Source organism: Lagopus muta, chromosome Z, assembly GCF_023343835.1.
Source record: "Lagopus muta isolate bLagMut1 chromosome Z, bLagMut1 primary, whole genome shotgun sequence".
Lineage (NCBI taxonomy): Eukaryota > Metazoa > Chordata > Aves > Galliformes > Phasianidae > Lagopus > Lagopus muta.
In genome coordinates, this window is record NC_064472.1 from 10,106,246 (window position 1) to 10,128,458 (window position 22,213).

General features: G+C 56.3%; 1 protein-coding gene across 2 annotated transcripts in view; it reads left to right on the top strand.

Moving 5' to 3' along the window:
* TLN1 (talin 1) overlaps positions 1-22,012 on the top strand; it is a 30,948-nt gene extending 8,936 nt beyond the window's left edge. Inside the window, exons 11-58 of one of the 2 annotated variants that reach the window (XM_048931183.1) lie at positions 22-123; positions 307-383; positions 539-719; positions 868-981; positions 1,237-1,345; positions 1,992-2,200; positions 2,328-2,426; positions 2,617-2,667; positions 4,110-4,277; positions 4,459-4,753; positions 4,948-5,114; positions 5,228-5,356; positions 5,497-5,610; positions 5,984-6,097; positions 6,179-6,313; positions 6,403-6,531; positions 6,630-6,732; positions 6,810-7,018; positions 7,105-7,224; positions 7,364-7,561; positions 7,787-7,926; positions 8,276-8,369; positions 8,517-8,606; positions 8,803-8,925; positions 9,029-9,172; positions 9,280-9,441; positions 9,548-9,688; positions 9,796-9,977; positions 10,317-10,449; positions 10,792-10,893; positions 11,023-11,193; positions 11,345-11,494; positions 11,824-11,925; positions 12,083-12,202; positions 12,315-12,461; positions 13,340-13,506; positions 13,779-13,962; positions 14,225-14,350; positions 14,641-14,757; positions 14,837-15,022; positions 15,129-15,236; positions 18,446-18,551; positions 18,679-18,803; positions 18,901-19,026; positions 19,163-19,225; positions 19,441-19,623; positions 20,292-20,417; positions 20,893-22,012. In XM_048931183.1, the coding sequence (XP_048787140.1) occupies positions 22-123; positions 307-383; positions 539-719; positions 868-981; positions 1,237-1,345; positions 1,992-2,200; positions 2,328-2,426; positions 2,617-2,667; positions 4,110-4,277; positions 4,459-4,753; positions 4,948-5,114; positions 5,228-5,356; positions 5,497-5,610; positions 5,984-6,097; positions 6,179-6,313; positions 6,403-6,531; positions 6,630-6,732; positions 6,810-7,018; positions 7,105-7,224; positions 7,364-7,561; positions 7,787-7,926; positions 8,276-8,369; positions 8,517-8,606; positions 8,803-8,925; positions 9,029-9,172; positions 9,280-9,441; positions 9,548-9,688; positions 9,796-9,977; positions 10,317-10,449; positions 10,792-10,893; positions 11,023-11,193; positions 11,345-11,494; positions 11,824-11,925; positions 12,083-12,202; positions 12,315-12,461; positions 13,340-13,506; positions 13,779-13,962; positions 14,225-14,350; positions 14,641-14,757; positions 14,837-15,022; positions 15,129-15,236; positions 18,446-18,551; positions 18,679-18,803; positions 18,901-19,026; positions 19,163-19,225; positions 19,441-19,623; positions 20,292-20,417; positions 20,893-21,024 (6,573 nt within the window). In that variant the 3' untranslated portion in view covers positions 21,025-22,012. The remainder of the gene's footprint in view (positions 1-21; positions 124-306; positions 384-538; positions 720-867; positions 982-1,236; positions 1,346-1,991; positions 2,201-2,327; positions 2,427-2,616; positions 2,668-4,109; positions 4,278-4,458; positions 4,754-4,947; positions 5,115-5,227; positions 5,357-5,496; positions 5,611-5,983; positions 6,098-6,178; positions 6,314-6,402; positions 6,532-6,629; positions 6,733-6,809; positions 7,019-7,104; positions 7,225-7,363; positions 7,562-7,786; positions 7,927-8,275; positions 8,370-8,516; positions 8,607-8,802; positions 8,926-9,028; positions 9,173-9,279; positions 9,442-9,547; positions 9,689-9,795; positions 9,978-10,316; positions 10,450-10,791; positions 10,894-11,022; positions 11,194-11,344; positions 11,495-11,823; positions 11,926-12,082; positions 12,203-12,314; positions 12,462-13,339; positions 13,507-13,778; positions 13,963-14,224; positions 14,351-14,640; positions 14,758-14,836; positions 15,023-15,128; positions 15,237-18,445; positions 18,552-18,678; positions 18,804-18,900; positions 19,027-19,162; positions 19,226-19,440; positions 19,624-20,291; positions 20,418-20,892) is intronic. The other variant, XM_048931184.1, reaches the window with a different exon arrangement.
* The last annotated feature ends 201 nt before the right edge of the window (positions 22,013-22,213 follow it).

Here is a 22,213-nt window from a genome sequence, read left to right on the forward strand (position 1 = left end):
CCCTGTGCTGTGCCCTTGTAGGATTTTGGAGATTACCAGGATGGCTACTACTCAGTGCAGACAACAGAAGGGGAGCAGATTGCCCAGCTGATTGCTGGCTACATCGACATCATCCTGAAAAAGGCAAGTTCAGGGAAAGGCAGCTTGCTCTTCTCCTGGGAGAAGTGCAAAGTGCAAGGTGCTTCTTGAGCTCATGGTTCTGCTGGGTATAGATGGGGATATCCCATGGACTTCCCCAGCCTGGGCAGCAGCATGGAGGCTGTGAGCTGTGGACTGACCCAATGCATTTTCTCTTTGCCTTAACAGAAAAAGAGCAAAGACCACTTCGGTCTGGAGGGAGATGAGGAGTCCACCATGCTGGAAGACTCGGTGTCTCCAAAGAAGTAAGTAAGAGCAAGTTGGCTGCCAAGTGGCATACCACAGTTCAGCCCCTGGCGTCCCTGGGCATCCTTCAGTATTCAGGGCAGCATTGTGGGGAGCAGCCAAAGTGCTGGTCCAGGGAGGAGGATCTCACTGCTGCTGTTCCTCTTCATTCCAGGTCAACCGTCCTGCAGCAGCAGTTTAACCGTGTGGGCAAGGCGGAGCTGGGCTCGGTTGCACTGCCAGCCATCATGCGCACAGGGGCTGGGGGCCCAGAGAACTTCCAGGTGGGGACAATGCCCCAGGCCCAGTTGCAAATCACCAGTGGCCAGATGCATCGAGGGCACATGCCTCCTCTGGTAGGTGCTTCCAGGGTGGCCAGGGGATTCATGCAGACCCATCCTTCTGGCCTGGCATCGGCTTGCCATGGAGAGCAGGGGCTCTGTAGTCAGCACCTGCCTAGACCACTGTCCCAAGCAGCCCCCTCACTCTGCTCTTGCCTTGCAGACTTCAGCACAACAGGCACTAACAGGTACCATCAACTCCAGCATGCAAGCTGTGAATGCAGCCCAGGCCACACTGGATGACTTCGAGACCTTGCCGCCCCTCGGGCAGGATGCTGTGAGTGCCTGGGGAAGGAGTGCCAGGCTGCTGGGGGCTAGAAGTTTGCTGGTGGGGTAGATGAGGCGAGAAGTGTTAGCAGCTCACAGGAAGATTGCTGCCTGCAGAATGAATTTGGAACACTCAGTCTTGGGGTTTTAGGGGTGAGGGGTTTTGGGTGGTGGCAGCTCTTCTTCCATTACCTCCTGTCTCCTTTCACATCTCACTGCAGCTCCCCATTGCCTCCACCTCCTGACCCTCTTCTCCTCATTTCAGGCTTCCAAAGCCTGGCGCAAAAACAAGATGGATGAGTCCAAGCATGAGATCCACTCCCAGGTGGATGCTATCACTGCCGGCACAGCCTCAGTGGTCAACCTCACTGCAGGTAGGGCAGCAGTGGACCACCTCTCAGCAGAAGGCTTTGGTCTCTCATTGTTCACCTTTGGCCTTCCTTAAAGAGAGCATGTATACAGGGGGAAATCAACTTTTCACATGGGCAGACAGCGATATGACAAGGAGGAACAGCTTTAAACTAAAAGAAAGGAGATTTAGATTGGATATCAGGGAAATTTTTCACTGGGAGGGTGGTGAGGCACTGGCATTGCTGTCCAGAGCAGCTGTGGTACCGCATCCCTGGAGGTGCTCAAGGCCAGGTTGGACGGGGCCCTGGGCAATCTGTGCTGCTGGGGGCAACCAGCCCATGGCAGGAGGATGGAAATTAGTGGAATGAGTGGACTTTACAGTCTCTTCTAACCCACCCATTGTATGATTGTATGAAGGTTGGGGTTCCTCCCTTCTGAAACGTGGCAGCCTGGCTTAGCCAGTGCTGAGTCTAGACCGCACTGATGTATATTTGTCCATTTTCACCTGTGGTAGCAGCCACAAGTGTGCTCCAGCTTTCCTGTACTGATGAAGGAGCCAGGGAGCTTCTCATGAATCACACTAATTTCAGGCACTTCTACTCCAGGCACAGGGTTGAGTGCTTCTGATGTTTCTCCAAGGGTCCCCATATCCCTCTTTTTTCTATGCAGGGGATCCAGCTGACACAGACTACACGGCTGTAGGCTGCGCTGTCACCACCATATCTTCTAACCTGACTGAGATGTCCAAGGGCGTGAAGCTGCTGGCTGCCCTGATGGAGGATGAGGGAGGCAATGGGAGGCAGCTCCTGCAGGCAGCCAAGAACTTGGCCAGTGCCGTCTCGGACTTGCTGAAGACAGCACAGCCCGCCAGTGCTGAGGTGCGAAGGAGCAGGAAGGACTGGCGGGCACTAGAGAGCTGAACCAGGATGCGTGGGAGCCATGGGAGCAGCTTGGTGCTCCCAACCTGGCTTGCCCAACGTGGTGGTTTTGCCTCTTTTCTTGCAGCCCCGCCAGAATCTCCTGCAGGCTGCTGGCCTTGTGGGCCAGACGAGCGGAGAGCTGCTGCAGCAGATCGGGGAAAGCGACACTGACCCTCGGTTCCAGGTGAGCGGCTCTGGCTGTGCGTGGGGACATACGCTTGGAAAATCCTTCTGCCCTGCACAGGAGCCCCAGGAGAGGTCCGTGCTGAAGCTTGACCCAAGCACAGTGCTGGGGGAGCAGACAGGCCAATTCCCATCCCTGCCCTTAGAGCCGCTGTCATGTAATGCCTCTTATCTTGTGGATTCCCATGTAGATGCCCGAAAGCCGGCGTGCTTGGATCCCGCCCTCCTCAGACCCAAAGACGGTAAAAGGGGGCTGTAGGCATGGCTTGGTGGTGTCCGCTCCTCTTGGATATCAGGGCTGCTCCTCTGGGGACAATCATCTGAATTCTTTGGAGATGGGTTCTGGTGGAAAATCTGCTTTTCTCGTGATCAGCTCTCAGAAGTCCATGCACTCGGGTCAGTGCCCCAGCAACCACCTTGTGCCTGCAGTGCCTGGCTGCCCAGAACAGGGATCTGGGACAGCCAAAGACCTGTGGTTGTTGTTTTTGCTGAACTGAGCTCTTCCCATGCTGGTTTCCTGTAGCTGCTCAGCACAGCAGAGGCAGCAGAGGGAACCTGACCTAGTGTAGACCAAAATGTGCTCATGAAATGAGAGGTCTCTGCTCACTGCAGCCACATGGCCTCAATATGGTCAGCAAAGCCGGAGAGAACACCAAGAAGAGCAGAACAGCTTGGGGGGGGGAAGTGAGACAGAGGCAGCATGTACAGGAGAAGCTAGCAGGAGGAGCTGGGGGGGCAGCTCCTTCCTGGGGGCCCTCACTAAAGACCAAGCAGTCCTATATGCAGCTAGCACAGGGCAGGGGACAGGTTTAGAAATCGTGGGATGTATAGCCTGCATCACAACCAGACCCGAGTGTATTCTCTTCCTTTCTCCAGACTGTTCATACAGAGTGCTTCTCTGCCTCAGGCAGCTGCTGTGCTTATGGGAACTGTGGGCTCCAGATTTTGGTGCATGTGCTCTCCAGCCTGCTGCCATGTCTGACAGGGTGATGGACAGCAGCAGGAGTGGCTTTGGCTTGCAGTAGGTGTGGGGATACTCTGATGTTGCTTGGTGGCCAGAGGCTTTGCTGTAGCAGGGTGCGGCTTTAGGGCTCATTCACGAGTCTGGTGGTGGTGTATTTGTCTTGTTTATGCTCTGCAAGCATGCCCTCAGAAGGAAGACAGGCCTGGCAGCCAGCTTAGCTGCTGTCTGCAATGGGAGGAGCTGTGACCTGTACACCTTGCCCGAGCTCCCTGTCCCAAGCACTGTTATTGGCATCCAGCAGCGTGGCATGAGAGCAAATCCAGATGGTTGCAGTGTGCTGGGCGTTCTGCCAGGAAGATCCTGCTGTGTGCTGCAGGGCCTCCTGGCAGCATGGGGCCTCACTGCAGGTTCTGGCCGTGGGGTAATCAGAAGTGCTGCGTGGGTTGTCCCTGTGACAACATCATGGGTGGTGCTGCTGAGTTGCTCCAGGCAGTGATTTTGTCCATGACAGTGTCCTGGTGCTGGTAGGTGCCACAGCACCCAGCTGTAGGGATTTGCTGGAGGTGTTGCCAGCCACACACCGGGAGTTCGATGCAAGGCAGGGGTGGCGGAAAGGCCCCCTGATCTCATGTTTCCCTGCTGAATATTTCACGAGAGCCGTGCAGGCGGCTGTGCCTGGCTCTGTGGTGGCTCCAGGACTGACCCTGTCCGTCCTCCCAGGACATGCTGATGCAACTGGCCAAGGCTGTGGCCAGCGCCGCTGCTGCGCTGGTGCTGAAGGCCAAGAACGTGGCTCAGAAAACAGAAGACTCAGCACTGCAGACACAGGTGATTGCAGCTGCCACGCAGTGTGCCCTCTCCACCTCCCAGCTGGTGGCCTGCACCAAGGTAAGCACCAACACTCACTTTGCTTCTGCTCAGACTTGAAGTCTCTGTTTCCTCTGACCCTGGTTCTTTGGAACATCCTCCTTGGGGGTCAAGGACAGCAGTCACTGATGTCGTGGGATGCTGGACAGAGAGTGGGGGCTGCAGAATGGCAGCGCTGCCCAGCTTTTTTCCTGTCCTGCAGGTGGTGGCTCCCACCATCAGCTCCCCAGTGTGCCAGGAGCAGCTGATCGAGGCTGGCAAGCTGGTAGCCAAGTCGGCAGAGGGCTGTGTGGAGGCCTCTAAGGCAGCCACCAATGATGACCAGCTGCTGAAGCAGGTGGGGGTGGCAGCCACCGCCGTCACCCAGGCCCTCAACGACCTGCTGCAGCACATCAAGCAGCACGCCACAGGTGGGCAGCCCATCGGGCGCTACGACCAGGCCACTGACACCATCCTCAACGTCACTGAGAACATATTCAGCTCCATGGGCGACGCAGGTAAGAGTGAGTGGCTGGTGGTACCTGGGGATGGTGGGCTTGAGAGGCACGGTGAGATGAAGCAGGTTCTGGAGTCATGCCTTGTTGGGGGCTCATGCTTGGAGCTTCCCCAAAGATGGAGGGCTGGTGCAGCAAAGCAGCAAATCAGGGGAATTCTCAGGACTTGCTGACAGCCTTCCTTCCTTCCTTCCTAGGGGAAATGGTGCGGCAGGCTCGTATTCTGGCCCAGGCCACCTCCGACCTCGTCAATGCTATTAAAGCTGACGCAGAGGGAGAGACTGACCTGGAGAATTCACGCAAGCTGCTGAGCGCGGCCAAAATTCTGGCTGATGCCACCGCCAAGATGGTGGAGGCTGCAAAGGTTGGTGGCAGGCGGGAGGAGCCGCTGGAGGCAGGGGCATAGCACAGCGACCTCTGGCAGGATGACAGGAGAACTGAGGGTCATGTCGGATACGATGGCTCTGCTTTGTCCAGGGGGCTGCCGCCCATCCCGACAGCGAGGAGCAGCAGCAGCGGCTGCGGGAGGCAGCAGAGGGGCTGCGCATGGCCACCAACGCTGCGGCTCAGAACGCCATCAAGAAGAAGTTGGTGCACAAGCTGGAGGTGAGGCTGCGGTTTGGGCTGCAGGGGGGAAAGAGGGACAGTGTTTGAACAGAAGGGTACTGGTGAGCAGGACCTTGGTCTGTGGCAGAGGGCTCCTGTGCTGGGCTCCCCACATCTGACTTGTGCTTTTTCCCTGGTAGCATGCAGCCAAGCAGGCAGCCGCCTCCGCCACCCAGACCATCGCCGCCGCACAGCATGCCGCTGCCTCCAACAAGAACCCTGCTGCACAACAGCAGCTGGTGCAGAGCTGCAAGGTGAGGGACGTGGGGGACACAGGCTGGGTGTCAGCGGGCCACTAGGCAAAACTGAGAAAAGCTGCTGTGAAAAAGGGACCTTAAAGCCCACCCAGCTCCAGCCCCCACCATATCAGGCTGCCCAGGGCCCCATTGAACCCAGCCTTATGCATCTCCAGGGATGGGGCATCCAGACCTACTCTTTGTCCCATCACTGCACTCCTTGTGCAGTGGTCAGGGATCTGTGCGTGGGATCGGTGGTCAGATCTTTGCGTGGCTGAGCTGCCAGTGCTGAGGAGGGGAGCTCCTGCCCTCAGAGCCTGAGCAGCTGCAGCCATCGGGATGCCCACACACTCCATGCCCCTGCTGTGACCCTGCTCTCCCTTGATCACAGGTGGTGGCAGACCAGATCCCCATGCTGGTGCAGGGCGTGCGAGGAAGCCAGTCGCAGCCAGACAGCCCCAGCGCCCAGCTGGCTCTCATTGCCGCCAGCCAGAACTTCCTGCAGGTACCAGAAAACCTGCTGCTGGATGCAGGCAGCAAGACAACTACGTGCCATGCCGTGTCTCACTCTTTTCTTTTTTGACAGCCTGGTGGGAAGATGGTTGCCGCGGCTAAGGCCACCGTGCCCACCATCACTGACCAGGCCTCAGCCATGCAGCTCAGCCAGTGTGCCAAGAACCTGGCCGCAGCCTTGGCTGAGCTCCGCACAGCTGCACAGAAGGTGAGGGGCTGCAGAGGGCAGGCGGGCGGGATGGCTCTCTACACGGGCTGAGCTCTGTGTAATGCTGTCCGTCCTTCCACCCGCTGCAGGCACAGGAAGCCTGTGGGCCCCTGGAGATCGACTCGGCACTGGGCCTGGTGCAGAGTTTGGAGAGGGACCTGAAGGAGGCCAAGGCAGCCGCCAGGGATGGCAAGCTGAAGCCTCTGCCAGGAGAGACGGTGAGGGCACGCGGGGTGATGGACACGGAGGCCTGGGCGAGGCCGAGCCCCTCTGTGTTGTCACAGGGCCAAACCCCTCCATGTTGTTTGCCCTGCAGATGGAGAAGTGTGCGCAGGACCTGGGGAACAGCACCAAGGCTGTCACCTCCGCCATCGCTCACCTCCTGGGCGAGGTGGCCCAGGGCAATGAGAACTACACAGGTACTAGCCCTCGGCCCCTAGCCAGGCTGCAGCATGTGGCCAGGCCCTCACTGACTGACTACTCTCCTCTATGGCAGGCATTGCTGCCCGGGAGGTGGCCCAGGCCCTGCGCTCACTCAGCCAGGCTGCCCGTGGTGTGGCGGCCAACAGCTCGGACCCTCAGGTGCAGGCTGCCATGTTGGAGTGTGCTAGCGACGTGATGGATAAGGCCAACAACCTCATCGAGGAGGCACGGAAAGCTGTGGCCAAGCCTGGAGACCCTGACAGCCAGCAGCGTCTGGTGCAGGTGGGTCTGGGCCCCTGGATGGCTGTGGGATGAGGGCGGGCCACCAGGGATGGCTGCTGAACAGGCTTTGTTCATATCTTCTGCAGGTGGCCAAGGCGGTGTCACAGGCTCTGAATCGCTGCGTGAACTGCCTGCCTGGGCAGCGGGACGTGGACGCTGCCATCCGCATGGTGGGAGAGGCCAGCAAGAGGCTGCTCTCAGATTCGGTGAGCTCAGCCTGGGGCTAAAGGGAACCATGAAGTGTTGAGGTGGGCACAGCTGGATGCTCTCCCTGCTGTTGGCTGTGGAATGCCCATCCAGCTGCCACCACCTCATGGCAGCTCCTGACACCCTCTATGCCTCCAGTTCCCTCCCAGCAACAAGACCTTCCAGGAGGCGCAGAGCCAGCTGAACCGGGCGGCTGCAGGGCTCAACCAGTCTGCCAACGAGCTGGTGCAAGCATCACGCGGCACACCCCAGGACCTGGCCAAATCCTCTGGCAAATTTGGACAGGACTTCAATGAGTTCCTGCAAGCGGGAGTGGAGATGGCCAGCCTTTCTCCAGTGAGTGCAAACACCCGTTTGGAGAGCCCAAAACTGGGCAAAATGGCAGTAGAGGGGTAGGAAGAGGCTAGGGTTGGTTCAGCAAATCACCAGATCATTGCTGCTGCCAGCTGGCAGACAAAGTAAGCAAAGGGGTCTGTCACAGTCTGGAAAGCACCAAAGAAATTGAGGGTGGGCACAGAGCTTGGCAATCTGCTGTTGGTGACTCTTATTGGTTCTTTGCAGAACAAAGAAGATCAGGCGCAGGTGGTATCAAACCTGAAGAGCATCTCCATGTCCTCCAGCAAGCTGCTGCTGGCAGCGAAGGCGCTTTCTGCTGACCCCACAGCCCCCAACCTTAAGAGTCAACTGGCAGCAGCAGCACGGTAGGAAGAACTGCTTGCAGTGCATGGAGAGAGGTGGTTAAATGCCAAGGGCTGTGCTGGGCTGCAGACAGCTCAGTTTAGGCCAGGTATCTGTCTGTATGAGACTCAGCTTGTTACAGGGCTGCGCTAAGCCCATTTATCTAATGTACTCCTAAACTGGATGCTGTTGCAGTCTATGAAAAGAGATAGACCCTGGGGGGGAATGAGGGTCTCATAACCAAAGCCTCTGTCAATTTCCTATACCAAGATGTGCCCCAAAACCAAGTTAAAGCGTTTGCAGTAGTGATGGTTCTGGATGATGAAGCTAACGCTGATCCTCTCCATGTGTGCCTCTCCCCTGTCCTGGCAGGGCTGTGACTGACAGCATTAACCAGCTGATCACCATGTGCACCCAGCAGGCACCAGGCCAAAAGGAGTGTGACAATGCTCTGAGGGAGCTGGAGGTGAGAAACAGCAACTTGGTGACCCAGGCCCTCCTCTATTTGGGCTTGGCTGGATGCTGAGATGTCTAGCGGGGGGAGAAGAGCTACAGGTACAGGGTGGGATGCAGGGAATGCGCTTCCCTTTATGTGGCATCTCTGTCTTTATAGACGGTGAAGGAGCTGTTGGAGAACCCCACCCAGACTGTCAATGACATGTCCTACTTCAGTTGCCTGGACAGCGTCATGGAGAACTCCAAGGTGAGACAGGAGCAGAGCAAAGGATGGAGGCTGGGGAAGGATGGGGAGGTTTGGGAAAGTATATGAGGGCAAATGTGGCAAAGGGAAAGAGGCTTTCTCCCTCACTTCTTATGTGGTGGAACTTGGTGATCTCTGAATCTGGAGCACTCAGTGCCAACAGGAGGTGGTCTCTAGCTGGTGGCTGTGTATCCTTCAGGTGCTGGGTGAGTCCATGGCTGGCATCTCCCAGAATGCAAAGAACAGCAAGCTGCCCGAGTTTGGAGAGTCCATCAGCGCAGCCTCCAAAGCTCTCTGTGGGCTCACGGAAGCAGCAGCCCAGGTGAGATACACTCATTCCCAGCCTCAGTATCACTCCTGGGGCTGGGAGCTATCGCCTGCCTCTGTCCCCATGCAGTCCCTCATTGCATCTCTCATGTTCACAGGCTGCCTACTTGGTGGGAGTTTCTGATCCCAACAGCCAGGCTGGGCAGCAGGGCTTGGTAGACCCCACTCAGTTTGCCAGAGCTAACCAGGCCATCCAGATGGCCTGCCAGAACCTGGTGGATCCTGCCTGCACGCAGTCTCAGGTGAGTATGAAGTGGGCTGCTGTGGTGGGCATTTTCTTGTCTAAAAGGGAGTGTTGGAGAGGTGGGGAGATGCTGTGGGTCCTGCCTCACTCTGCTCTTCTCTACAGGTGCTGTCAGCAGCCACCATTGTGGCAAAGCACACCTCAGCCCTGTGCAACACCTGCCGCCTGGCCTCCTCCCGCACCGCTAACCCTGTCGCCAAGCGGCAGTTCGTCCAGTCAGCTAAGGAGGTGGCCAACAGCACAGCCAACCTGGTGAAGACCATCAAGGTGCGGTTCCTGTTGGGGCAGTGTGGGCAGGGTATAGATAAGAGAGCACTTGGGTTTTAGGGTATGCTCAGGGCTAGATAACTGCTTGCTCTCTCCTGCACACCAGGCCCTGGATGGTGCCTTCAATGAGGAGAACCGGGAGCGGTGCCGCGCAGCCACAGCTCCTCTCATAGAGGCTGTGGACAACTTGACAGCCTTTGCCTCCAACCCGGAGTTTGCCACCGTTCCTGCCCAGATCAGCCCTGAGGTGGGGTGTCATTGGGGCGGGGAGGGGTGGTGGCCTGGCTGTGGTGGGAGCTGCTGCCCACATGTACCAGTCCATCTGTTTCACAAGGCCACTGCCTTCCCGCACAGGGACGCAGAGCCATGGAGCCTATTGTCATATCTGCGAAGACGATGCTGGAGAGCTCTGCTGGACTCATTCAGACTGCCCGCTCCCTGGCTGTCAACCCCAAGGACCCGCCACAGTGGTCAGTGCTGGCCGGCCACTCTCGGACTGTCTCAGACTCCATCAAGAAGCTGATCACCAACATGAGGTGAGAGTGGACTGGAACATCTCAGCCAATCTTGTGTGTGTGGCCAGGGCCCCTTTGCACTGACCAGTATTGGGTGCACTTCCGAGCATGCTGGGAATATTTTGGCACATCTTGCTTTTGTTCTAGTTGGTTGTTGCCATGGGGAAGCAAGGAAGGTGTTGTTCCTCTTGCCCCTGTTGCGGCACTAATAAGTGTTGAGGGGCATGTGGTGCAGCTGCAGTGCCTGGCTCCAACACCGAGTTGCTTGGTGAAAGGGGTCCTGCCCCTCTCCAGCACCAGGGGAAGTTTGTGGTAAAGCGATGGTAAGCCCTGCACGGTGCTGATATGGTTGTCATACAGGGACAAAGCTCCTGGACAGCGGGAGTGCGACGAGGCCATTGAGGTCCTGAACAGATGCATGCGGGAGGTGGACCAGGCCTCCCTTGCAGCCATCAGCCAGCAGCTGGCCCCCCGAGAAGGTATCTCCCAGGAGGTAAGTGGGAACATGCTCCCGGGGCCAGGATCTTACCTGGAATCCCTCTGCCTTCACAAAGGGCTTCTGCAGCCCTTCTTGTGTCTTTAGCAGGAGTCCTAAATCCACCTAGCCAAGTGCTTGTCAGAACACCCTAGCTTAAAGCTGTGTGTCCCTGCTGCCTGTCTGGTTCAGTGGGACGGAGGAGTGGGTCTGCTCAGGCCACCACTGCACCCAGATCTGATTAGCAGTGCAGCCAGCACCTTGGTGTCCTGCTTAGCTCAGCAAGTTAACTCCTTCTCACCAGAGCTTAGTGAGACCAGCTCTGCTGTAGCTTCATGCAAGATACTCTCTTTACAACAGGCTTTGCATAACCAGATGATCACGGCTGTTCAGGAGATCAACAACCTGATAGAGCCTGTGGCCAGTGCAGCACGGGCTGAAGCCTCACAGCTGGGACATAAGGTAACTGAAGGGCAGGGATGGGGAGCTGGTGATCAGCCACCAAATGTGTGTCAAGTAGTTTGCACCATGAGGAGAGGCTCAGGCTAGCGGGTACTAGGACCTGCCAGCACTGACTCTGCTTTTCCCTAGGTGTCCCAGATGGCTCAGTACTTCGAGCCCCTCATTTTGGCAGCTATCGGTGCTGCCTCCAAAACACCCAATCACCAGCAGCAGATGAACCTCCTGGACCAGACCAAAACTCTGGCTGAGTCTGCCCTGCAGATGCTGTATACAGCCAAGGAGGCTGGTGGGAACCCCAAGGTGAGCAGGAGGTGGACATGTTGACACCGTGAGCTTTGGATGTGTGTCGTGTGTCATATGTGCACGCCCGACACTAAAACTCGGGACAAGCATGTGGTGTCTGCATTGGAGTGGAGTAACTTCATTCTCTCACTCTGTCATGTCCTTGCAGCAAGCTGCCCACACACAGGAGGCTTTGGAGGAAGCCGTGCAGATGATGAAGGAGGCAGTGGAGGACCTGACCACCACGCTCAACGAGGCAGCCAGCGCTGCAGGCGTTGTTGGGGGCATGGTGGACTCCATCACCCAAGCCATCAACCAGGTGAAGGGAACACAGAGAGGGCTGTGGGAGAGGAGGAGTCAGAGTCAAACTCTGTGTGTGACACTTAGTCATTTCTTGTCTTCCTTGGGATGCTGCCACTGAGTCTTGCTTGAGGAGTGGTAAACAGGGTACTGCGCTTAGGCAGCCAAGGAGGAAGGGAGAGATGCTGGAAGTTGTTCAGATCTTCCCCTGAGGGAGCTCTGGGGGATGGTCTAAGGGAGGAGCATCTGGAGCCCTTGTGGGAAGCACAAATCTCCTGCCCTGCTGTAGTCAAAGAGGGCCTCTGGGCTGGGGCTGGAGCCAAACTCTCCTGATATATTTTCTTGCAGCTGGATGAGGGACCAATGGGCGAGCCAGAGGGGACATTTGTGGACTACCAGACCACAATGGTGAAGACGGCCAAGGCTATTGCAGTGACTGTGCAGGAGATGGTGCGTACAGGGCCCAGTCTCTGCTCTCCTACGCCCTCTTGCTTGAGGCAGAAAGCAGACAGTGTGCTGTGGTCTCACCCAGGCAAGGCAACTGCCACTGCTGCTTGCCTGTCCTACTACAGGGCCCATCTGAGTTCTGCCCTTCTTTCATTGGCAGGTCACCAAATCCACCACTAACCCAGATGAGTTGGGCATACTGGCCAACCAGCTTACTAATGACTATGGGCAGCTGGCACAACAGGCCAAGCCAGCTGCGCTCACTGCTGAAAATGAGGAGGTAAGATGTTGGGCCTGGAGGAGCTGCATTGGATGACTGGCATTTCCCTTTGGGTGTATTGGGTGTAAGGCTAATGCCCTTCAGGCTCTCTCATGCACGTGTTTGCCTGCAGATTGGCTCCCACATTAAGCGCCGGGTACAGGAGCTCGGCCATGGCTGTGCTGCCCTGGTGACCAAGGCTGGAGCCCTGCAGTGTAGCCCCAGCGATGCCTACACCAAGAAGGAGCTGATAGAGAGTGCACGCAAGGTCTCCGAGAAGGTGAGCAGCCCTGAGGGTCTCAGAGCATGTAATAGGAGGGGGGGATTCAGATGGTGGGAGGAGTGCTGGGTTGAACCCCATGTCCTATGCCACCAATCTGGTTTCTCCGGTGGTCATCCTGGACTCTGTCTGCTCTTGGCCATGCTTGCCCTGGCACAACTGGAGTGGAGGAGCCACCCCAGTTCCCTCCTGACACCGTACCAACTTGTGCTGTGATTGGAGCAGTGAAACAGCTGGGTGCTCACTGCTGAAATGCTGAGCTACCAAGGAGTATTGATCACACTCTCATGGCAGCTCAGGGCTCAGTAAACCTGCCCTTATTGAGATGTGTGTAGCATTTGCTGCATTTCTAACGAGCTTGCAACTCACTTTGGGTGATTGATCTCTTCTGCACCTTCTACTGGCATGGTGGAAAACCTTGTCCGTTTAAAAGCACATTGGTTAATAACAGATGCAAACATGGGTTAAAAAAAGTAGAGCTGCAGTCCTCCGAAGCAAGATTACAAAAGCAAAACAAACACTGGTTTGTACTGTCTGGCACAAATCAGCATGCTCAGGGCCCCCTGCAGATTCTTCCTTTCCAAGCTTACTTTCCACCAGGAAAACTTCTGTCTTGAGAGTGCTTGGCAGAGTGAAGGATTTGGATTTAGCACTTACAGAAGGAATGAGCTATAACGTGTAATAAACTGCACGCCTCACTTGTTTGGAGATTAGCACAGTCCAATGGTACATGCAATCCTAAAAGTGAGAGATACGAGATAAAAATTACTGAATGCTAAGAAGGGATATAATTCCTGATTCCCCTCCTTGATTTAAAGAGGTGCGTGGTGGGGGCTGCATGTGTCTGCCTCTCCAATCAACCTACTTGTACCCCACAGGTCTCCCACGTGCTGGCAGCCCTTCAGGCTGGGAACCGTGGGACTCAAGCCTGTATCACTGCAGCCAGTGCTGTCTCTGGCATCATTGCTGACCTCGACACCACCATCATGTTTGCCACAGCAGGGACTCTCAATCGGGAGAACTCTGAAACCTTTGCTGACCACAGGTATCAGGGGATAGGACACTTTGCTCAGCTGGAGGTGAAGGGTCAGGCTCTATCCTACCATCTCACATCCTTGTAAGCCGTGGGCTAGCCCCAGAGAAATCTGCAAATTCATGCTGGCTCTGTTTTCACACCCAGTGTGTACAGACAGAAAGCAGGAAGCAAAGAGCATGTGCACATGCAGAGGGACAGAAACCTGCATGTCATTCTTTAGCACCTTGTGCAAGCACACCTCTGTGGCACTGCCTTCTCTCTGACATTCTTCTTCTCCCCAGGGAAGGCATTTTGAAGACAGCCAAGGCATTGGTAGAAGACACCAAGGTGCTGGTGCAGAACGCCACTGCCAGCCAGGAGAAGTTAGCCCAGGCTGCCCAGTCCTCTGTGTCCACCATCACCCGCCTGGCCGAGGTGGTGAAGCTAGGTGCTGCCAGCCTGGGATCTGAAGACCCAGAGACTCAGGTAGGATGGAGCACCTGCAGTGAATGGAGAGTGCTCATGCCTTGCAGGAATGGAATGGAGCTGAGGGTGTATGGTCTGGGCTGGACTCCATGTGCCCTGAAGAGGGTTGACTGGGCTTTGACCCTGGTCGGGCACTCTAGCTGAGCTAAATTCCATGTATATGGTGTATCCTACAGCGCCCGTGTTTTTTATCACTGGGATGCTCCACCCCAGCTTGAGTGTGAGCAGATCACACTCCTGACCCTGGCCTTGCTTTCCCCAGGTGGTTCTGATCAATGCTGTGAAGGATGTGGCCAAAGCACTTGGGGACCTGATCGGTTCCACCAAAGCAGCTGCTGGCAAAGCTGGGGATGATCCTGCTGTCTATCAGCTGAAGAACTCTGCCAAGGTCTGCAATGGAGAAGAAAAGTTGGGGCAGGAGGGCTGGAGAAAGAGCTGGGGGACTTCTGTGCATGTCTAGGGGCACAGGGAGAATTGTGAGACAACTGGGAGAATGGAGCAGAGAGGCATGTGAAGGGTGGGGCACAGCACACATGAATTGGTGAGAGATCAAAATGAAATGGTGTGAGTGGAGTTTGGGGAAGGGACAGTTTTGCACCAAACCAGAGGGAGAGATGGTGCTGGCAGCATCCTAGAGGTTTTGCAGGGCTTTACCTGGCTCTGTTCTCCCTTCCACAGGTGATGGTCACCAATGTCACTTCCTTGCTGAAGACAGTGAAGGCTGTTGAGGATGAGGCCACAAAGGGGACACGAGCACTGGAGGCCACGATAGAGCATATCCGCCAAGAACTGGCGGTGAGCACCGCTGCGGTGTCACAGCTGACGCCCTGCCCACCCGCTGCCCCATGCCTCATTCCTGCCTTTCTCCTCGCAGGTCTTCTCCTCCCCAGTGCCTCCTGCCCAGGTCTCGACCCCAGAGGACTTCATCCGAATGACAAAAGGCATCACGATGGCCACGGCCAAAGCTGTGGCCGCTGGTAACTCGTGTCGGCAGGAGGATGTCATCGCTACCGCCAACCTGAGCCGCCGTGCCATTGCCGACATGCTGCGCGCCTGCAAGGTGCTGCATGGGTGGGCGGCGGACGTGGGGCTGGCACAGGGCTGGGCGGACCCTGGCACAAGCCCCAGTGTCATATCTGGATGAAAATGCTGTCTCTGGGTTGCAGGAGGCTGCCTACCACCCGGAGGTGAGTGCGGATGTGCGGCAGCGGGCGCTGCGCTTCGGCAAGGAATGCGCTGACGGCTACCTGGAGCTGCTGGAGCACGTGCTGGTGGTGAGTGTCCCCAGCCCCGTGGTTTGCTGAGGCTGCCCGTGGTCACCAGGTGTTCCCCAGATCCCCAGTTACCCTTGAGCCCCACAATTACCCTCACTGAGGTATTTTAGCAAGTTTACCCTTACTGCCTGTACTCAAAGTGCCCAAGGTGAGTGCAGGGCAAAAGATGGGGTGCAGTTGCCAGTGGCACAACAGGTAGCAATGCCTGTTTTTCAGATCCTGCATAAAAGAGAGACCTATCCCTGCCTTGAGACTGCAGCTATTTGTTGCAGCAGTGCTCTCAGGTAGTGCTGCTATAATTGCTTTGACCTGAGCTGGACAGTCAGTGTCAAAATGATCCTTGAGGAGCTGGTGCTGGATTCCTGTCTTATTGCTTGTCCCTGTACCTAGGTTAGACAGGCAAATAAAAGGTGAGGAGGGGTAGGAGTGCTGCCTGTAGTTACTTACAGAAGCAGATATCAGAGCCATAAACAGTCTTTCAAGAAAAGTATTTGGCTAACAACAGATGGAGATTAACTGGCCATAAACAGGTGGAGGCTGGAAATTCAGCAACACAGGAACAGAATCCTAGAGCAGCTTCCATTAAAAGTGGTGGGAGGGAGAAGCTTCAGTCAGGGTGCAAACAGAACTTGTTAAGCTCACAGAGGAGTGTGAGACAGACAATGCCTGTGGTGGCAGAGGTCTTGGCTGCAAAGGCCAGCTGCACCCTATTCAGCTTACTGCTGAATAGTACAGTACTTACAGTACTTCAGGTACTGCTGCTGCTACAGTCCTCTCAGTTGGCTGCTTTAATTAGCTGTCTTACAAAATCAACGTGGCTTGCTTGAAACAAATGAAATCTGGGTTAACCAGGAGATGGAAAGCAAGGATTCAGCGAAGTGCTTCCAGTGGCTTGCATTCTTGGCAAGATTACATAGTGACAGACTTGACCCTGCTGCAGGGATGTGCAGGGCGCGTGCCTTTGGAGCTGCTGATAGCCCTGGACCAGGAGCAGGGAAAAAGAGCAAGCGTGGGTTAGTTACACAGCATGGTTTCACTGGGTTAGTTAAAATGGACTGATAAATCACGTTGTCCAAATTCACCAGATGTGAAGTGGTGGAGCTCAGGGAAAATCAAGCTCCCTGGGGAAGAGAATTGCCAGCACTGGCAGAACAAAAAGGAGGCAGGCAGGAGCCAAGGGCTAGAAATTGAAGAGAGGCAGGGGAAATCAAGGGATGGTTGATTATGCTTGAAGGAGGAAACCACCAGGATACAGTTCCAAGAGGAGCAGTGAGTTTTGCATGCTCTAGATCAAATGTCTTTCTGGAAGATGCTGTGGCCACACATAAGACATCACAGCCAAGACTGACGTGCTAGATGAAGTTCTCTGGCTGACCTGTTGTTCACAGATGATTGGGCATTGACATACTGTGGCAGTGCCCAAGGTCAGTCTACTCACAGAAGCATGCTATTCCACTGCATCTTGGGTGTAACCTTCCAGCTGCCTTCTGACATCTCCTGAATATCACACATGCAGTACATTCAGTGAAATACTTACCAGAGGTACATCTTGGGAAGGCTATGTCCTCTAGAAAGAGACCATTTAGCAATTTTAAACATGTCAGAAGAGCAGACAACAGACTTAACAGTATGGCATTTTGTCCAGACGTGCTCGTGAGGGCAAACCGGGCATTGCTGTATGCTGTCAGCTCAGGAGCTCCTGTGACTTTCCTGAGATTGCCCCACGCAAGTCCAGAATAAAGTCAAAAGCACTCCCAGCCTCAGCAGCATGCCAATCTGTGTGTGCAGGGTCATGTCGGTGGGAGGGCAGCAGGTTCCTGGAAAGCAGTGAGCAGAAGGCATGCAGAGGTGCTGATGGGGCAGAGTGCAGTGCTGGTCCCTTCCCGTACAGAAGGGTGTGGAAGGGGAGGTTATGGACGGGATACTGCCTGATACCAACAGGATACAGCAAGACTTGCTGTGTGTATGCTGGGTTGGTCCCTTTGGGAGCCAACGCCTCACAGAGTGTGAACAGGAGTGGTTGTAGTTCAAGAAAGAGAGTTATTTAGCTTGGGATGGAAAACGTGGCTCCCAGCAGAGGAGTAAGCAAGCAGCATATTTCACCAGGGAGGGGAAGGAATTTGAACCTCCTCAGGGATGTGGTATTTTGTAACAATAGGTCTCTGCCACCAAAAGCAGAGAAATTCAGGCTGAGAACTGCAATCAGGCAGTTAGGAGCAGGGAGAAATAAGGTGCTGCTCTGGGCATGGTGGTCCCTCCAGCCCTGCAGCCTTTGGGTCCGGTCAGCAGAAAATGTGCTGGGGCTGAAATACGAAGTGGTGATGGCAGCTTCCAGGAAGCCTCTGAACCTTGCTTCCCACTTCTCTGTCTCACCTTCTTCACCCTTTCCTGCGCGTATCCCATTGCCCGTGTGTCTCTGCGGGGCATTCACTGCCTTCTCTCTCCTCTCCGTCCTCCCGTGCAGCCGGTGAGTAAGGCGACACTTGGTGTGCTTGCCAGTGTCTAACCTCCGCATGAGCCTTGCTGGCGGCACGTCCGCCTGCCCAGCCCAGCACTGGGGTGAAGCTGCATCTGCGTGGTTTGGAGCAGGACCCCGCGGTCCGTGCCTGCACTCACTCCTGCTCGAGCTGACGTGTGGCCTCGGGTGTGCCGTGGTGTGTGCATGCCTGTCCCCCAGAGCACCCTCTTCAGGGTGGCTCCTAGAAGGGGGGTGTGTGTCCTGCAGGGGCTGGGACCTTGCTCCGCGTCCTCCCCTGCCCAGGTTGTATTTGCAGATGAGTTTCCAAGGGGGGGACAGCAAGGGAGGGAAGGGTTCTGGAGCTTGGAGTACTTTGGGGTGGGGAGGAGATCCAAGGGGACAGCCTCTGAGTGGTGGAAGGGGTCAAGCCGAGAACCTCAGTGTTGTGCCATGTCCTAGAAGAGCATCCTGTCCCTGTGCAGGAGGAGACCTACCAGCGTTGCTGCAGACAGGATGGCAAACAATGACTGATACGCACATGCAGGGTGGGGGCTCCCCCCTCCTTCTCTGGGGAAACATCTCAAATGGACCCGTGGGACCCTGATGATGGCACTCGCCGTAGCCTGAAATGAGGGTGTCTGAGCCCCAAAAAGCACATTTTCCAAGCAGGCAAATTCTGGGGCAGGGAACTGCCATGTAGGGACCATTTCCTGCTTCCATTTCCCTAACATGCTGACTCCTGCTCTCGCAGATTCTGCAGAAGCCAACCCACGATCTGAAGCAGCAGCTGGCTGGGTACTCCAAGCGGGTGGCCAGCTCTGTCACCGAGCTCATCCAGGCAGCCGAGGCCATGAAGGGTGAGTGCCACGGCCACATCCACCCTTGGGCTGGCACCTGGGGTTCAGCAGCTGATGGGAGGAGGTAGAGTCAGCGGGAAATAAAGCTGTGCATGGGTTTAACTTCTCTTGGTTCCTATCTCTGCAGGGACAGAGTGGGTTGACCCTGAAGATCCCACGGTCATTGCTGAGAATGAATTGCTGGGTGCAGCAGCTGCCATCGAGGCTGCAGCCAAGAAGCTGGAGCAGCTGAAACCAAGGGCCAAGCCCAAGGTAGCGTGGAGTGCTGAGCCCCACCTCACCTCCCCAGCTCCCTGCCACCTTCCCTGCCCTCCTGTATAGGATTAATGTGCCCATTTTTTGCCTACAGCAAGCGGATGAGAGCCTGGACTTTGAGGAGCAGATCCTGGAGGCTGCCAAATCAATCGCTGCAGCCACAAGTGCCTTGGTGAAAGCGGCCTCAGCAGCCCAGCGAGAATTGGTGGCCCAAGGAAAGGTAAGAGGGAAGAGAGTTGAAGTCATCAAGATGCAGAGCTTTCACAGGAGAAGGGTGGATCTGGGGCTGTGGTTGGTCCTATTCTCCAAGGGCTGCCGACAGCTCCTGTGCCTCACTCACCTCCTGTGCTTAACAGGTGGGAGTCATCCCGGCCAATGCAGTGGATGATGGACAGTGGTCCCAAGGACTCATTTCAGCTGTGAGTATCAAGGACGCATAGGGGCAGGGGACATCTCGTGTTGGGCAAGATGCTCTCTGTCCTCGTGCTTCTGCACTCTAAAAGAAGTAGCCCCACTGCTTACTCCCTCTCCCACCATCTGGGGTGTGGCATGGAAGCCAACTGTCCCCATCCTATGTGCCGTGTCCTCCTTGGGACCCTCTCCTGCACCTCTCTGACATCCTCTCTCACTGCAGGCACGCATGGTGGCTGCTGCCACCAACAACCTGTGCGAAGCTGCCAATGCGGCAGTGCAGGGCCACGCCAGTGAGGAGAAACTGATCTCGTCAGCCAAGCAGGTGGCTGCCTCCACAGCACAGCTACTGGTGGCCTGCAAGGTGAAGGCTGATCATGACTCAGAGGCTATGAAGAGGCTCCAGGTGAGTCCCTAGAGCCCCAGCTGCCTCCTCCAGGTTCCTGAAGATTCACCTCTGTGCTTGAGTGGTGGATGGGAGCAGGGAGGCATCTAGGATCATGGGATGGGGCTGTGGCACTGCTCTTGGTGATTCAGTGGGATGCTGGCTCCACATAGCTTGGACTTCAGTTGCTTGCACGTGTAATCCTGGGCTCCTGTCCACCAGGCTGGGGTCGCAGAGCTTGGGGACATTCATGGCTGATGGCCTGGCTTGGGAATGCCTGAAATGTATGCACCAGATCCCTGGCATTAAAGTCTGGGGACATGTTTTGATGTGGCCATCTCCGTGGCTGCAGGGCAGAGGTGAATGCCCACGTGCTGCAGGAGGGATCCCAATGGGACCTCGGAGGTGTCATCTGGGGCCAAAGGCTGGGATGGGACAGTCCCTGCCCCATTGCTCATGTGGGAGCAGAGCAAGGGAGCCCATGTGCTCTCAGTCAGGAGCAGCAGTGCCTGAAATGGTCATGAGCAGTTGTGGTGGCAGCAAGCCATGAGCAGGAAGCTCTGCCGGCATGTCGCCTTCTCCCAGCTGCCTCTTCTGCACACAAGCCCATCTGGCACAGGGGTTCCCCCCCAAGGCAGCAGTTGTACCCTTGGCTGACTGTAATACTCCCCTTTTTTCCCCAACTCCAGGCTGCTGGCAATGCTGTGAAGAGAGCATCGGACAATCTGGTGAAGGCAGCACAGAAGGCAGCCGCCTTCCAGGACCATGATGAGACAGTGGTGGTGAAGGAGAAGATGGTGGGAGGAATTGCACAGGTGAGGAGTGGGGCTGCTTCCATAGGGCAGGGTGGCTCTGGCTGCCTACAAGGCCATATTTATCATCTGCCAACATGGGTCACTGAACAGCACTGCAAGCTGGGAAGTTGCTCCCGTCCCACACAGCAGAGCTTGATACTCTTCCTACTGTTTAGCAGTGGGCACAGCCAGCAAATATGTACCGATGTGTTTGGGGTAACATCTGCACCATCCCAGTGCCACGGGGTGTGTGAAGGGTAGAACGCTGTTCAAGGGACAGGCACAGCCCTATGTGGCATGGCACAAGTCCCAGCTTCGTGAGTTGGATGTGGGACCTGTCTGCAGGACACTGTGGGCTGTATCTCATGAGCACCGTGCATATTGCGACCACAGAGGGTGCTTAGCCGTAATTGTGGCTGCGATGGGAGGATGCAGAGCGAGATGTGCTCCCATCCCTGCCACAGGTGGACAAAGCATCTCATTGCTCTCTCTGCAGATCATCGCCGCCCAGGAGGAGATGCTGCGCAAGGAGCGGGAGCTGGAGGAGGCGCGTAAGAAGCTGGCCATGATCCGGCAGCAGCAGTACAAGTTCCTGCCCACGGAGCTGCGGGACGAGGAGCAGAACTGAGCCCCGCGCCTCTGCGCTGCGCCCAGGCAGAGCCCTCCCGCCACTCACTGCACAGACTGCTGCCGCCGGCTCCTATTTAAGACACCCCACCTCCAACAACACTGGGCTGCCTCGGGAGACCAGTGCCCTGCCCGCACCGGTGCACCAGGACTAACCCAGACACCGTGCAGCACCTGCGCTGCTGCTTCGCCACCCAGCCCGCCTCTCCACGCAGCACACCGGGCTGGGAGCCTGTCCTGGGGCAGCTCAAGGTGCCCCTGGGGCCCGAGGCTCCCTGCTGCCTGAGGCCTGGCCCTTCACACCTTTCAGGACTTTCCTCGTGCCTTCTTGTCCTCTCTCTTGCTTCTTTCTTCTCCCTCCTCCAGGTGGGAGCGGGTGAGGCCTGTGCCTTGCCCTTGTTTGGGGATCATCTCTGCACCTTCCCTTGTGCCTCGCACAGAGCCTCCCTTCACCTCTATGCCTTACTGCTGGCTGAACGCCCCTACACTCCTCAGCAGCAGTCTCCCAGGAGGCACCGTGCACCCTCCTCAGTGCCTCCGCTTGGGGGCCGGTGCCATGGCTTTTCCCCAGGAGCTGCTGTTCCCATCTTGTTGCCTCCCAGCCAGCTCTGCCTTCCTTCTCCTTCCCAAGTGCCTGCATTGTTTTCTGAGATCTTCAGTATTTTTTATAACTTTTAAATTTCTGTAGTATTGAGCCTGCAGCTTTCCAAGTTCATTTATCCCCTCGCTCACATTGCCCCCACTAACCCCCAGAGCCCAGCGCCTGCCCTGGGGCTGGGAGCCCACAGCTCCCCACCCCTCCTGGCTCTGGGACCTCCCTCCCTCCCTCCCCTTTGCACTCGCTGAGGCTTTTCTCACTATTTTGATACTTTGAGCATCCCATATTACACATGGAAGGAAACCACCTCCCCCGACGCTCCGGGGTGGGTGGATGCGGATGGCTCTTCGGAAAGACGCTTTCATCAATAAAAGTGTTTTTTCTGCTTGGAGCACGTGTCTGTGGGGGAGTGCAGGGACCTCCAACTTTAGGTGCCCCCAAGGAGCAGGGCTTTATGGAGGGAGGAGTGCTGCAGACCCCGCTGTGGGCAGCACGGGGCTGCCAGCCCTCCTTGCAGGGGGAAAGCAGCACGAGTGCTTATACAGCATGGAAACTATTTGAGGCATGTCCAAAGCAGCACCCGGCAACCCAG